General features: G+C 44.0%; 2 protein-coding genes across 2 annotated transcripts; both read right to left on the bottom strand.

The window, feature by feature from the left end:
• Nucleotides 1–6,027: 6,027 nt before the first annotated feature.
• On the bottom strand, nucleotides 6,028–7,621 carry LOC120661973 (peroxidase 2-like). Its single transcript, XM_039941007.1, has 2 exons — nucleotides 6,934–7,621; nucleotides 6,028–6,416 (listed from the first exon to the last, which is right to left on the bottom strand). Exons 1-2 carry the CDS (start codon nucleotides 7,619–7,621, stop codon nucleotides 6,028–6,030), a joined length of 1,077 nt encoding a protein of 358 aa, XP_039796941.1.
• A 4,786-nt stretch (nucleotides 7,622–12,407) lies between these two features.
• On the bottom strand, nucleotides 12,408–13,678 carry LOC120661974 (peroxidase 2-like). The gene has a single exon (XM_039941008.1). The coding sequence runs from the start codon at nucleotides 13,611–13,613 to the stop codon at nucleotides 12,627–12,629; it is 987 nt and encodes a 328-aa protein (XP_039796942.1). The 5' UTR covers nucleotides 13,614–13,678; the 3' UTR covers nucleotides 12,408–12,626.
• Between the last annotated feature and the right edge of the window lie 2,806 nt (nucleotides 13,679–16,484).

The following is a 16,484-nucleotide window of genomic DNA, read 5'->3' as shown; positions in this document are numbered from 1 at the left end:
AGCATAGCAGTACTAGCGATACCTGAACTAGTAGAGACACTGGGTAGCCAAGATTATGCATCTATGGTTCCAATCAATTCCTTGAACGTAAATGCACAATACTTTAATAGAACATGGAGTAATTAAAAATAAGGGCCATGCTCCGGGGCTTGCCTTGCCAGTCAGCAGGGTTAGTGGCTTCTTTGGGAGTGTGCTCGACTGCGTCATCCTGCTGTTCTCCTGCTTGCAGCTCCTGGACCGGCTCGGCGATCAGCTCGCAGGCGACTTCAGTTTCCGCATCTATACGATCAAAAATATGTCATGCATGAGACTCATGAAATGATGCAAGGCAATGCAGTAAACATACAAGAATGCAGGGATAAAACGATAACAACAGCCCTAACTATGGTTCAAAAGGGATGGTTCAGCGTTGGCATGAATTCCTGGCCCAAAAGTCTTTTAGCCTGAAGTGTTCCCTAGCAAGCCAAAGTTACTAAACTCGAAGGATTAAACACAACCCTAGAACAACATGTATCAAATTATCTAGGGGCTTGTTTTGTTGCAAAACACATACATGCAAGAAAGAATTAATTACAACAATTATAAAAGAAAAGAGCCTATCTAGGAACAAATTAAAAGTAAGCACCTAACTTGCAGATATGATCAAGCCACAAGAATTTATCAGCATAACATGATTTTGATAAAGCATGCCACATAAATTCTCCCACATTTAATGATGACCAAAACTATTTATTTTAACCCTAGCAAAGAAATCAAACAATGATAGATTCTCAGACATGCACATAGGCCATGTACTTGGAAATTTTTCAGTGGACCACACGTGCAAAGAGTAGGACTATAAAATTTTCAGAATTTTTAGACAAACAGAACAACCGATACAAAATGAATTAGCTTAATCACCTGCGCGATGGGGGCCCACCAACCTCATCTTGGGCTGGGCGTCCCCGATCAGGACGTGAGTCAAGGTTCGGCCCAGTCGTTGGACTGGCCCGGTGGAGATCAATCTAACATTCTCCCCCTTGGTTTCACCTTCGTACTTTAAACTATTCAACTTGAACTTAACTCTTTACTTTTTCTTCACTTGCTCTGCTCTTGGTCCTCATCTCATTGCAGATCGGTACGTAGGGCGTGCCTCATCATGGCAGTTATCACTTACTCTCAGATTAACAGCCACAATACACCTTTCTGTATTGAAACAAGACCTTAACCTTTCTTTGGGCCCTTTAGTAATCCAGAAATCATAGGCCCCCCGTAAAACCCATGTCGACTTGGGCGGTAGGCCTTTGGTAAGCGGATCCGCAAACACTTGCTTGATACTTTGGTGCTTAATGATTTCATATGATTCTGGATTTTCTCCTTTGCAACATATAACTCACGGTCAATGTGTTTGACGGCACACTTGACTTATTGCCATAGGAGTGAAAACATTCAAATGGTATATTGCTGTTGTCTACCATTACCAATTCCGGGTAAAAGTTTCCTCAACCATTTTGCCTGTCCTGTAGCCTCATATTATGCTAAACTTTGGGTATACATAACCCATGATATCACAACTACTTTGCTTTGGAGCTTTTCCACAATAAAACTCCAAGCGCGAGTGTTAGCTACTACTGTGGGCGTCACTAAACATCTCGCCAGAACTTAATTATTTCTACTCACAACCTTTTGATAGTACATGTTCCTTTCTTACTCAGCATATGTTCCTTTCTTACTCAGCATGAGGCTGACAATACTTTTCAAAATTGCAAAACATTCTATAACTCCATTCCAGTGATCTATTGCTGGACTCGACTTCTGCCAAAATATCCCGGATACTTGAGCTATGTCAGGGTAAATTCTTTTGAGCACTAATTTTGCTTCCAACAGCTGAAGCACATGGAACCCTTTTTTCGATCAATCTCATATTGGTTTCTGGAATACTGAAAATTCTAAAACTATTACCCTTGACAATAGGACAGGCGTAGTCTTCCTCGCACGCATACTATATTTCTTTAGAATTCTTTTCTAAGTATACTCTTTGCGATATTCCTAATACCCCTTTTCCTTTGTCCCAGTGAGTTTCCATTTCTAGAGCGAATGGGTCTTCACTGAGATTTTTCTTATCAAAACTAGAGATCATAATAACCTTCCTCTTTGAACCTTGCGGGAAAGGTATTTCCCATCTTTACATATTTGCAATTTATCATCTTGTATTTATCTTTATTTAAAACCCAAAACTTTTCTTTGTTCTCACAAAACTTACCACTATTTTGTGATCTGATTTCATCAGGTGGTATCCTAATATTCTTTTCTTTCCATAACAAAAACTATTTAGTTATTTCATGTGTATACTTTCTTGTACAAATCTCCGTTGGGATATATTGCTCCAACATCCATCTGATACAATTCTAAAAGTGGCATACTGCCAGTGCCATTATGATTCTAAAAGAATCCTTTCATGAGACTACAAGAATGTCTCATAACTTATCCTTTTTCTTTGCATAAAGCTTTTTGCTACAAATCGCGCTTAGCAACTTTCCAATTCCCTCTGGAGTCACATTCTAATCTTGTAGACCCATTATAGCCTACTGTATTGGCTCCGTTAGGAACTTATTCTATGTTCCAAAATAATTTTGGAACTTGCGTCATGACATCTTCCATGGCTTCTTGCCACTTTGATGAATGAGCGCCTCTCATGACTTCTCCAAATGAGGTGGAATCACCTTCATTTGTACTTCTTCACTTACGTACATTTCTTATCCTTTAACAATATATGGCTAGATATATTGCTTTCTGTCTGGGGCTACTACCGCTCTTTAATGACAAAAGACAATTGTCACATCAACTTCTATCATATTGTAGTGCTTGAAACATTGGAGTGAACGTAAGGTTCCACTTCTCTTCAAGCCTTAGTTCTCGACATACTTTGCTCCCCCCATATTATCCCATCTATTGTAAAGATGAAATATTTTCTAGCTTTTGTTTGAATTTGGTCTTTCCAAGCCTCATAGGGTGTTTTAAGTACCATCTTTTTTTTTTTGTTGCTTTGAGGCTCAACTATCTTTTCTTTCTGCTGAACCTGAAAACCTTTAGGAATCTCTTCTTATTACTATGGTAGGGGTATTAATGTTCTGACCGTTGTACTCCCTTTATGGTCAAATTCATCTTTAATAGATCACTCTTGCTTTAAAATGCATCGTATTCATCCTTGAGGGGGATTTAAATTTTAATCTTTTTTGTCTTTCTAATCTTTCTCCCCCCTCAAAATATGGCACAAACTTTGCTGCCATAATTTCGAAACAATTTCTAACACTTGCAAATGAGGAGTCTTTTATTACTTGGTTTATTCACATGATCAAGTCATGCAAAACAACAGGAGTACATTTTTCCTCGTTTCATTTCAATAGCTCATCAGAGTTCTTCTCACTATTACACTTTCAAGAACTCATCAGAGTTCTTCATATTGCTATATTTTTGCAAGTCATGCTTGCAATCCTGACCTTTTAGTTCATATATAACTTTCTTTTGTCCTTCGACTCTTTCCAAGTCACTATCCAATATGACACTATTGTAGTGCATGAGTATTGCTGGGATAGCTTAAAAGGCTCCCCCAGACTTTTTCTCTTTTCTGTGATACTCATGTAGTACATGAGTTATCACAAACTTTCCCTGCCATGCAGGACATAAACAACTTTGTTAATTCACATGTTTAATTCAACGTTGGTCGAATTGAACATGCATCTTATCCATTTCCACCATTGTCTTTACTATTGAAGGACAAAAAAAATTATTTTATAGTGACAAAACTTTAGTCACAATGACTAAAACATGCATATATACTTTCTTTTCTGATTAAATCTTCTCGTTGGTTCCAATTTAATAAAAAAATTTAACAAATGACAATACCATGAAAAACTTTCAAAGCAGTTGCGTCTCTTTTTCTTGTCAACCAAAAGGTCGGAATGACGCAAGTTCTTTTCTTTCTTAACCTCAACAATGCAGCTGAACAAACTCAAAACTTTGTCTGTAGCGTTGAACGTAATCAACTTTTTTTGCTTTCAATTCTATATCACCGTTGGGCAGAAATAGAACACATGACTAGAATAAAATTATAATATTACCATCATCAACTTTGGTCAGAAAATGACAACATCATAATAAACTTTAAATTTCGTTTCTTTTAAGAGCAAACTAATGCTCAACTTGACACTTACAATGGCAAAATGTTGCCAAAACAACCTTTTTTTTGACTTACAACAGCGGAAGGTTTTCTTAACCTTAAACTTACAGGATGCCTTTTCCCACAGGGAAAAACTCATCTAAGTTTATCTTTCTTTATTGCAGCGGAAAACTTTTCTTTTATATAGAAACAATTCTTTGTCATTCGCTGCTCTATGAAAAATTGATCACTTTGATGCAAAATTTGTCAGAGAATTAACCTTGAATACTAACTCTTAATATAATTATAATATTGCTATCATCAATGTTGGTCAGAAAATAACAATACCATAATTTAACTTTAAACCAATATCTTTTTACACCTCTATTTAAATTTTCCCGTTGGTTCGAATTTAAATAGAGGATGAGACTTTTACTTTGCAGCGGAAACATTAAGATCATCTTTATTCAGAAGCATTTTTGTACTCAATGTATTCTCTAAACAAAATACACGTTGGTATAAATTTGAATAGAGATGAAACTATACTCATAAACATCAAAACCAGCTTCTAAAAAAGAATAAAATTAAACCGAAAACTTTACTGTGCATTGCAGCCCATATTGCAAATTTGGCCCGTGGCCCAGCTCGGTCCGGCGGAGCGCCTCCGCGCGCGGCCCACGCGCGCACTCGCGCGGCCCAAAAAACCCAGCAGCACCCTCCCCTTCCCGGCTCGATCTCAGCCGCCCAAGCCGATCCTATGGCTGAGCGCACAGATCGGCGGGGTAAAAGGGCGGCCGGCTCGGGGTCCTCAAACCCTAGCTCGTCCTTCCCCCTTTCCCGGTCCGAGCCGGCGGCGGTGGCGCCGCCGCCGATGGCAAGCGCGCCACTCGATCCGGTGGCCGAGCCATGGCCGGCGTCCCCGAGCTGTCTTTCTCTTTTCTTCCTCTTGCTTTCTCCCTTCTCTCTCTCGGTCCCGAGCGGCGGCTGGCCATGGACGGCCGGGTGAGCTCGCAGGAGGATGATGGGGCGGCACCGCCGCCGGTCCCCTCGCCAGTGCGCACGCTCATCGTAGGGTGAACGTGCCACCGTCGAGCAGTCCAGTGCGGTGCCTAGTGCCCGAGTTCGCGCGCACAAGCGGCGCTGAGCCATCTCGGGACTCTGACCTGCGCGATGGCGGTGATACGCCGGCAAGCTGGCGCCTCTGGGTTATGTTCCCGCACGGCAACAGCCGACGGTGGTGCCGGCAGCAAGATCTTGGTGTGTCCTGCCGCCTCTTACTCATCTGTTGTTAGGGTTCTTTTCTGTTGTTCTTCTATTTCCATCGAAAAACTATGTTTTCTTTCTGATCTCTTTCGATTCATGGTCGAATCCACTTTTCCCCATCTCAATTTACTCACTAGAGTAGGCTCTGATACCATTGTTAGAATATTTTGGATCAACTAGCAGTAGATCGATTGGGAATACTCACTGATTCTTGAGGGACTTGACCTGGCCATCACTGGTTCGTTGGGGAAGGACTGCTCTAGGCAGCGACGCGGGGCGCAGAGGCATCGCGGTGGCGATGGCGAGGTCGGTGAGGGCCGTTGACGCAGCGGGTCGCCGGAGTTGTGGAGTGCGGCGCCGGTGACGCTTCCCATCGCTGACAGCCCTTCTCTAGATCGGATTAGGGTTTAGACGGTGGAACAGTAGCGGCGGCAAACCTCGTGTCTTGAGCCGCTAGTTCCCAACTCCTCTTTATAGGGCTGCGCGACGGGCCCACCATCCTCATCTTGGGCTGGGCGTCCCCGATCAGGATGCGAGTCAAGGTTCGGCCCAGTCGTTGGACTGGCCCGGTGGAGATCAATCTAACAACAATAACTTGTCAAACAGTCCAAAGTTGTGTCGTCAGGCTAGTTGACGACACGGCAGTTCTTTCTGATCTCGCCATTGCCGGCGTTCTTGATCTCAATGAGCGACATCTTCACCATGGCCCTGGCGAACTTCCTTTCCCACCTCCCGCGGATGACGGCGTTCTCGACCACCTTACTCGCCGTCTGCCTCGACGTCAGCAGGGCCGCGTCGGAGTTGAAGAGCACCTTGCGCCTCAGCACGTTCTTGTAGTACTGGTTGTCCAGTCTGTTGGGGGTGACGATGTCCTGCACCACCGTGGGGTCGTTGGTGAAGTTGAGGTTGGCCGGGCACTGTCCCCTGAGGACGGTGGCGAGGCCGGGATCCATGTTGGATGGCGGCGTGGAGATGCGGTCGGAGAAGGACGAGCAGTGGGCGCGGCCGATGGTATTGGGAATAATCCCACATGGTGAGTTGTGGGTGGGCAAGTATGGTTTATATGGTTGAGGGCACATCCCCCTAATGGGCTAGCTTTTTGGGGGGAGTGGTGGCCCAACAGACCTAAGACCCGCTGCTATGCGTTCGGGCGCGTATGTCGCGGCCCGACGGCCTGGGGTGTGTGGCGGGCACGCTGTGCGTCGGCGGCCCGGTTCCAACATTTGGTATCAGAGCTCAGGTCGGCCCAGTGCATTCCCAGCGGAATCTCGGCTCCAATGCGTGAGGGGAGCTCACCATGTGTGAGGGGGAGATTATTGGGAATAGTCCCACATGGTGAGTTGTGAGTGGGCAAGTATGGTTTATATGGTTGAGGGCACATCCCCCTAATGGGCTAGCTTTTTGGGGGGAGTGGTGGCCCAACAGACCTAAGACCCGCTGCTATGCGTTCGGGCGCGTATGTCGCGGCCCGACGGCCTGGGGTGTGTGGCGGGCATGCTGTGCGTCGGCGGCCCGGTTCCAATAGATGGTGTGGGCGCCGGAGAGCACGACGAGGTCGTCGACGTCGAGGCCCTTGGCCCTGAAGCTGTCGAGGAGCTCCGTGAGGTTGAAGGACGGCGGGGGCAGGAAGGCGAGCGTCTCGTTCTCGAGCGACACGCGGCCGTCGAAGCGCCCCGCGGGGAGCCTGTAGCTGACCTTGTACCCGCTGAGGAAGAAGGCGGCGTCGCGGGCGGCGAACTGGACGACGTCGGCGCAGGAGACGACGCCGGGGCAGAAGTTCTCGAGCAACGCCTTGGCGGCGTCGATGACCTCGAAGCCCCGCAGGCTCGGGAAGTTGGGCGGGCCGAGCTTCTCCGGGCGCGGGTTCGCCGGCGTCGCGTCGAGCAGCACGGAGGCGTCGCATCCCTGGACGAAGCAGTCGTGGAAGGCCATGCGGATGAGGCCGGCGCCGACGCCAGGGTTCTTCCGGATCGCCTTGGCGACGACTTCCCTGATGAAGTACTCCGCCGGCGGGCACGATCGGCTATAGAAGCCGTACCTGAGCCCTGGAGCAGGGGGAGGAGGGGTTTGGGCCGGTGGCACTGGAGTTTCTGATGTGGGTGCGCCCTCCGGCGCCATGCCCTGAGCTGCAGCTGTATACTCGCCATAGCCTGCTTGAGCCGTCGCGGAGCCCAGCAGCGCAGCCAAGATCAGGACGCCAACGCCGAGCCTGCTCGCCATCTTCTTCTTCTTCTGCTGCTGCTGTTGCACTGAGCGGGAGTGACACTCGATCGTATGCACGGCTACTTATACACACCAAAATCTTCGGGCATGCAGAGGGTTGATGATGAGTGCTGGAACTGCATGTTCTCAACAGCTAACTGGTCCGGGATGCACGCGCTGGGAACATGCTGGCACAGCTCGGCATTTTCTGAAAACCCCAAACACAACTCAGCATCTATCTGACGAAGATCGTCGATCGCTCTGACTTGTGTTGGTATAGCTAGCTACCAAACCAAAGCAGTTCAAGCAGGCGCCATGTGGAGTAGTGGGCATCATCTCTCGATCACTATTCCATGGATAAGCTTTATTATCTTCTGCCGCGGCCGGTGCTTAATCTACTTCCATGACAGCGTGTCGCGGCGCCGCGCGCACATTCAGAACAATAATTCCCATGTAACTTATTCTCAGTTCTTGCGGAGAGTCAAATGGTTCTGGTGTCTTTCAGTGGAGTCGCTTTCAGCTGTTATAGCGACATGCTCACACCGACCACAATAAGGTTGGGCCGTTAGCTAGCTAGTAGGTCGATTGGATCTAACAAAAGTTTGTGATTAATAATAACTAAGATTATTGCCACAATGCTCTGAACAAACACACCTCTAGAGCCACATACCGTCCATATCTACTCGCACAAATTTTTCAAGGTTACAATGGATCTATCAGAATATTGTGTATTTACAACTCCAATCGGATAGTATATATAGTATATATATAGAAAATCAACACCGATGATCAGTAGAATACGGCTACACAAAGCCTTAAAGATATATAGTTCTACACAAAGCCTTGACCTACCACATTTGAGAAGCTACAGTCAAATATGACAAAGTTGCAGTGCGTAGACAACAGGTTCAAAACACAACTCTCCCCCAACAAAGAAGGAGCAAAACACCTAGTAGGTAATTCTACTTCTGAAGTTCCAACTTTGACCAAACATTTTTCTGTAGAATATTTATAAATACTTGATATTTATATATTTTAGATTTGTTATGAAATACACTTTATTACTATTTGATATTTTTAAGTATGTATAAATATTTTTAAGAAAAAATGCTTGGTCAAAGTTGGCACGCTAAATGAGGTGTGCCAAGTATCTTGAAACGGAGGTTATAGTATTCTAAAAGTATGGCAATACAGTCTGTAACGTTCTGTATAATCATACGTTACATATTATATATCATGATCAAAATTTGTCCCTGAATTGAACTATACTGATACAAATGAGAAGAATAGTGAATCAAATTATTTCTAGCCATGAGCTTAACAAACGCATGTATTAGTCTATTTTTTAGATCATCAGATTTCAATCACCAGCAACCAGACATATAAAAGGATGATTGCAATGGATACATGCAAAATGGATACGATCTTCAGCGGATGATGATCAAACCACAAAAAGGCTAGCCACTGCTATGGGCAAGATGGATAAGACCTCCCCTTCTAGCTATGCATCCTATCTTGGGCTGTAAACCAAAAAAAAAAGACTATATGAATCATGTCACTTTGTGATATATATAATTAGAAAGAAAAAGTCTACATAACTCTGGCCCCTCAACTATTGGACCTGGACTACTTAACCTCTACAAAACCGGTTATCTACCCCTGAATTTTTCAAAACCGGCTAAATAACCCCCCAAGACGGTTTTGGAGGGTGGTTTTGTCTTTGTCTTTTTTATTTATTTCAGCTGAATCTTTGAAAAATCATAAAAAATCCAAAAATTGTAAATATAATTTTGTTGGACTCCGCATAAGTAGATCTATATAGTGAACATATAATATGGTATGTTTTAGTACAATTTTTTGTTGTAGATTTAGATCTATACTTTTTTGCAATTAATGAAAATAATTCATATATGCAATTTCCATTGTCCAATTGTAGTGAACTTTTTATGGTGGGATAATTATTGTATTCTTGAACTACATTAAAAATTTCATACTCATTGGATGATATATAATTTATTTATAGATTTATCTAAATTTAACCAGTATGAACATAAATAAATTTATAACAAAGGTATACATGATCCAATGAGTATGAAGTTTTTACTAGAGTTCAAGCATACAATAGTTAGTCCACCATAAAAATTTCACCACAATTGGACAATGGAAAATGCAGCTATGAATTATTCTATTTAATTACAGAAAAAATATATATCTAAATCTACAACAAAAACTTTCTATGAAAACAAACCATATTATATGTTTACTGTGTGGATCTACTCATATAGAGTCCAACAAAATTTAATTTTTAATTTTTGGATTTTTTCTGTGATGTGTTATGATTTTTTAAATATTCAGCTAAAATAAATAAAAAAGAAAAAGACAAAACCACCCTCCAAAACCGCCTTAAGGGGTTATTTGGCCGATTTTGGAAAGTTCAGTGGGTAGAATAACTGGTTTTGTAATTTGGGGGGTTAAGTGGTCCAGGTCCGATAGTTGAGGGGGTTATGTAGACTTTTTCCTAATTAGAACATAAAAAAGACTTGTTATCCAAATCTCGTTCTAAACATTAGAATATGTGTGTAAACTAATGAGTAAAGAAGGTGCAACAAATTACCTAATTTTAGTATAGACATCTGCACTGTTATCCCGATCATCATCTCCGCCACCACCTTTGTCAGTTAATAGCTCCCTGGCAGTTTTTTTTCTTTGCTAGAAGATGGGCGAGATCTAGAAGTACATAAATAAATTTTAGTTCTATTTCTAATACACAATGGACAAAAACTGAAAAAAATAGAATGTTAGCGAACCTAACTTTTCTTTAATTGTAACACTTTTCATTATCTTATCTGTAGAATCATCAGATGCATTTGCATTGACAGCAACAATAGTGTCTTATGGCAAAACACGCTAAAAAGAAGAGCTACTCAAGTGGCTATTCTCAGATAGAATACCGCACATTACCTAAATTAGCTGCAAGTGTTTTTTTCCCAAGTTGACTAAATACATCAAGGACAAATCTAAAAAACTCGGCCGGGTGGGGAAATACCGCCCCACCGGTATTAACTTAAGAAGAAGCATCGGCTTCCCCGACCGAAAAAATCCCCGAACCTTGGCCCCGCCCTGACACTGGGAGACGTAACCCATGGGAACTGTGCCTGGGCCATGTAAGGGTCCTCAGGCCGACCTGGACCGTCTCACAACCAGTGCTTTGGCACACGGGGCCAGCGAGGGGATTTTTTTTTACCCTCAGCCTGAAATTTGCTCCCACGGGGAGTCGAACTCAGGACCTGAGGGGTGCCGCCGGAGTGACTAACCAACTGGGCTAGCATCCTTTGGCATCAAGGACAAATCTAATTATATATGTTTTTCTTCTAGCACGTATAATAAAATTGTGCAATGTCCAAATAATGTGTTCGTGTTTTTTTCATCAATGTGCCATCGAATCTCCTACTCAGGGGCATAAGTATGTACAAATTTTTTTTAGATAAGAAATGCTACGTTATAAATATCAAGTTAATAGGAATATGTAGTAGTTAACGTGATCTAGATACGCACGGCAATAGGCGCAGGTTATTTGAGCCCGAGTGTAGCGCAGCAGGTAAGGTTCTTTGTGATGGAATTTGTTCATCCGGATTCGTGTTGTAGACTCGACACATGTGCTCGTACATATTTTTCTGGATTATTTCAGTATTTAAGCGACGCTATTCTTTTAGTGGTAGTAGATGCATCCGTCGAGAGCGAGGTGTCTATGGTGAATTAATTTCAAGGATGTACCAGTTCAGTCTTTCGGAGATGCTTATAGGGGTGAGATTGCGTACGTAAGTGTGCGTGCGTGTATATAAGCGACTGCATTTTTATTGTATTTCGGAAAATAATGAGCATGGATTATTCCACACAGTAGACTGTCTTGGTGCTGATGAGCGTAACATGGTTTTATGCCTGTATTTCCTAGTCCAACATGTCAATAAGGCTAGCCTCATATGGTTTTTGTATGTAAAAGAAGCATGCAATTTATATTTTTTAAAAGGAAATTGTGCATTTTCTATTGGCTGCAGCCTTTTAGGCTTGCAGTTGCAGAGCTCAGTCTCCGGACTCATATAAATACAGACAGAGCTCCAAAGAGGAGTACTCCCTCCATTCCCAAATATAAGACATCCTGTAATTCAAAATTTATGATTAAATATAAGGCATTCTAGGTTGAGAGTGGACTCAACCATCTTAATTGTGCATTGTTTTCATATCTTTCTCAATAGAAAGATGTGCATGCAACCATGTAGGTGGAGGTGCATGTGGAGGTGCATGAGAAAGGGCATCAAATACTTAATAATTAGAGGTAGGAAAGTCTTTTCTACATAGTCTTAATTTGTCCTAAAAACTCCATAACACTTTACATTCCAGGACGGAGGAAGTATCTTTTTAAGAAATCCGATTTTATTTTACAAGTGACTAACTGTATTAGTACCCATTATTACAGTATTTTTAGTGGAGTGGCCAACGGTTTTATTAGTATGATTCGTACCATTTCCAACAGTTTTGGCAAATTGCCAATAAAATAATCCTCCAAAAACTCATTAACACATTGCTGTAGCTAGTTAGTAAAATGTGCTAGAATCTAGTATTGTGTCAGGAATACCATGGATCATATTCATATTAGCAAGCAATTGGCTCTTTCTCTCAGCGTATGTGTCAGCCAATTAGTTCAGTAGTGCGCTTTTTTTTTTGAAATAATTTCAGTAGTGCGCATTACATGGAGGATCAAACTCCATTTCATCACAATTCACAGTCTCAAAAGGGAACCTCCAGATTCAGACAAAAAACACAAGTAACTTTTATTGAATCATCTGGTCTCTGGTCGAGTACATTAATATTCTGGCGAGTTCAGTAAAAAAAAAAACAATGCAACCTGATGCAACGAAAGAATCGAACAAAGAAGCGGATGTAATAATAACATACCAATAATTAAGATGCTCCTGCTATAGCTGCAAGAGGATTAGAGGAATAATGGTCAATTTTTAAGTGTCATCTAGTTGACGACTTGGCAGCTCTTCCTGATCTCGCCGTTGGCGGCGGTCTTGATCTCGATGAGCGACATCTTCACCATGGCCCTGGCGAACTTCCTCTCCCAACTCCCGCGGATGACGGCGTTCTCGACCACCTTCCTCGTGGTCACCCTCGACGTCATCAGCGCCGCGTCGGATGGGAAGAGCACCTTGTGGTTGAGAACGTTCTTGTAGTACTGGTTGTCGAGCTTGTCGGAGGTGACGACGTCCTGCACCACCGTGGGATCGTTGGTGATGTTGGGGTTGGCCGGGCACTGCCCCTTGAGGATGGTGGCGAGGCGCGGGTCCGTGTTAGGGGGTAGCGTGGCGATGGTGGTGAATGAGGAGCAGTGGGAGCGGCCGATGGTGTGGGAGCCGGAGAGCACGACGAGGTCGTCGACGCTGAGGCCCTTGGCCTTGAAGCTGTTGACGAGCTGCGTGAGGTTGAAGAACGGCGGGGGCAGGAAGGTGAGTGTCTCGTTGTCGATGGACACGCGGCCGTCGAAACGCCCCGCGGGGAGCTTGTAGTTGACCCGGTAGCCGCTGAGGAAGAAGGCGGCGTCGCGGGCGGCGAACTGGACGATGTCGGCGCAGGAGACGACGCCGGGGCAGGCCTTCTCGAGCGCGGCCTTGGCGGCGTCGACCACGTCGAAGCCGCGGAGGCTGGGGAAGTTGGGCGGGCCGAGCTTCTCCGGGCGCGGGTTGGCCGTCGTCGGGTCGAGCAGGACGGAGGCGTCGCAGCCCCGGACGAAGCAGTCGTGGAAGGCCATGCGGATGAGGCCGGCGCCGAGGCCGGGGTTGACGCTGGTGGCGTTCCTCACGGCCTCCCTGATGATGTACTCCGCGTTGGGGCACGAGCGCTTGTAGAAGCCGAACCTGAGCCGCGGAGAGCTGGACCCTGGAGCTTGAGCAGCCACGGCGGCGGCACCAAGCAGCGCGACCAGCAGGATGACAAGGCCAAGCCTGGCCATCTTCTCGGGCAGCTGTTATTGCTCACTTGCTCGGCACACTGTGTGCTGGATAGAACAAGCTGCTGCTGCTGCTGCTGCTGTAGTGAGTTGAGTTGGAGGGTAGCTTAGCTATTTATACACGGGAAAGTCAGATCGAGGGCAGAGTGCTAACTGCTAAGCTAGCTGTTGGCGAGTTTCTTAATCTGGAGATAAAAAAGTTTAGTGCATGTTATGTTCTCTAGGCCATCCCGGGATGCACGCGCCGGGAACATGCCTCGGCGGCGTCTCCTGAAACTGAAACCAAAACACAGCTCAGCTCTGACTGGGGGGGGGGGGCTGCCAAACCATGGCATGTGGGGGTATGTGGCGGCAGGTAGGTTCGGTGGTGATCTGACAAGCGAGCCATGCATTCCGTTTGCTCATTGTTTTTGTTTCTTAAACTCTAAATCGTCTTTAAAGATTGTATACTGTGGTAATTTCGCGTCTAATTATAGTTTAATTAGATTCATTAGATTCGTCTCGCGATTTACAGGCAGCTGTCGCAATACGTTTTTTATTTCGTCTAGATTTAAATCTCCGTGCAGGTGTCGGAATTTTTTTTTGAAATTTTGATTTTTGGAATTAAACACGGCGTACATCTCAGCTGACAGGTCGCTGCTGCGCACATTTATTTCCAACAATAATTCTGATGTCAATTTGGCCTCCTCGCTAGCTTCCTGCCGGGGAGCCCATCTGCTGACAGCTTGGCATGTGTGTCGAGGACCGGGCAGAGACGACGCTTCCTTCGCGCGAACCTGCTGGTGCGAGGTATTTCAGGCTTCAGGCTTTCAACCAGCTAGATAGCTACTAGCCCCAAAATATTGGAAGGTGCTCGACGACGCACTACTGCTGAGAAATGCATATCTAAGCATTAAGCTGTTGCTGTCAAACATGAAAAAAAAGGTTCAGAGAAAATTTTGACAAATTTGAAAGATAACAGATGATGAATTATTTAATTTTACACTAGAATCTGCCCGAAAGAAAGGCGTTCTCCTACCTTGAAACGCGGAAGAACAAATTAACAACTGAAACCAGCAGTAGTGGTGCACCGACAAGCGTTTAACAATGTACAGCTAGCTAGCTAGGATAGTTTGGAAAAAGGAAAACAATCTATTAGTGCAGCTCGAATCCTCAGGCCTTGCAGGGTTTGAAAAACAGCTCCAAAACCAGCTCTATCGAAGCCCTACCAAAGGTGTGGTTGTGGAGTGGCTCCATGCAAGAAGGTGTTGGTAATAAAGCTCAAAACAGCTTCCGCTGTGGCGGTGGAGCCATATAACTTATAATCGGCTCCTCTTCTTCGATCTACTTAAGAAAACAGGGTGAAATCATTTGTCAAACGACTTCAGCTCTACCAAAAAAGTCGCTCCACAAAAAAAAAGCTGGATCCGCAACTTTGCTAAATGAACTCTTAACCATTACTGGATTTATTGGACCGATTGGATCTATGATTGCAGAGATGACCTAGAAGTGGTACTATGATATCGACCATCTCGATGCAAATTGCATGCATGCATCCCTTGTTTAACGACCGGTAGTTAGCTAGACTCGATCGATACATGGGCATAATGGCATATGCACGTGCAGTGTCCCTTCTTTCCGTAGATCGATCGAGTTTCTTTCTTTCCGGTATAGCATATACTAACGCAGGATGCAGCTGGGAATTGAAGCTGTGGAAATTTTTTTGTTTTAATGGAGCAAACGGAAACATTTTGTACGCCATAATAGAGGCATCTCATACTGCTATCGCCATTTTAGAATATAGCAACTTTTCAATTTTCTTCAAACCAAACCTTTCAAACGTTGACTGTAGATGGTTAAAAGATATAAAGATTGACAAGTGATATTAGATTATTCGTAATGAAACCAACTAAAATTTTTTTATTTGAAAATGATTATTCTAAAAGTTATTATTGTTCAAAAATAAAAATAATTGATTTTAACCAAATCTAAAAGTCGATGAGGTAATACATGAATGTCGCCCCAACAGAAGCTTACACTACTGAAAAAACGAGCATTCGTCCAATACGTTAGTACCAGTCATATTTTCTGTCGGTACTAACGTGCAGCACGCGGGGCCAGGCGGCATGCAGGGCTACGCCGGCCTCCCGGCGGCGCGCGGGGCTGCCTCCATCTTTGCCTCCTCTAGTATTCTTCTGAAATGTGTGATTTTGAAATGTATTCTTCTGAAGTTTGTGATTGTGAGATGTATTTTTCTGAAATTTATGATTATGAGATGTATTCTAGTGATTGGGAAATATATTCTTGTGATTGTGATTGTCATATTTGTGATTGTGATGTGATTTTTTGATTGTGATGACCGGTGTGGTGGGAAAGAAAAAAGAAAGAAAATGAGAATGAAAACGAAAACGAAAAAAGAGGCGCGAAAGGAAAAGCTGCTGCGTTTGGACATAAAGGTTTTTAGTACCGGTCGGTAACACCGAACCATTTAGTACCGGGCAGCTTGGCTGGTACTAAATGGCACGTTATTTAGTACCGGCCAAGCGTTACCGGTCAGCTACCCGGTACTAATAGGTGGTTGCTGACCGGTACAATTGATAATTTTTCTAGCAATGTTATTAGAGGCTCATTCTGTTTGATTAAGGTAGTAATAAACTATCGGTGTATAGTGATTAATGACGGTTGGTTAGGGTTGTGAACTAGAAATAGCACTGCATTCATATGTACGATGGATCGAGCCTATGACACCTCAGGTGTCAGTACACTTAACTACAATCACTGTACCCATTTTATACTTAAAAGAAAAATGTGGGAAATTAATTCGAAAAGAAGGGGTCAAATAAAAGTCAAAGTATACAAAAGAAATTAAAGGAGAAAGAAAAAGGAGTGAAAAGC

This window comes from Panicum virgatum, chromosome 2N (genome assembly GCF_016808335.1).
Source record: "Panicum virgatum strain AP13 chromosome 2N, P.virgatum_v5, whole genome shotgun sequence".
Taxonomy (NCBI): Eukaryota; Viridiplantae; Streptophyta; class Magnoliopsida; order Poales; family Poaceae; genus Panicum; species Panicum virgatum.
Note: the sequence above shows the minus strand (reverse complement) of the source record. Positions and strands in the feature narration are given on the sequence as shown.

What these genes read in the sequence shown, in the direction of transcription:
- LOC120661973 (XM_039941007.1), bottom strand. Translation starts at nt 7,621, where the DNA reads ATGGCGAGCAGGCTCGGCGTTGGCGTCCTGATCTTGGCTGCGCTGCTG. An exon ending in CGTCGTGCTCTCCGGCGCCC is followed by an intron (nt 6,417 to 6,933) that starts ACACCATCTATT and finishes GGATTATTCCCA; the next exon opens with ATACCATCGGCCGCGCCCAC.
- LOC120661974 (XM_039941008.1), bottom strand. Translation starts at nt 13,613, where the DNA reads ATGGCCAGGCTTGGCCTTGTCATCCTGCTGGTCGCGCTGCTTGGTGCC.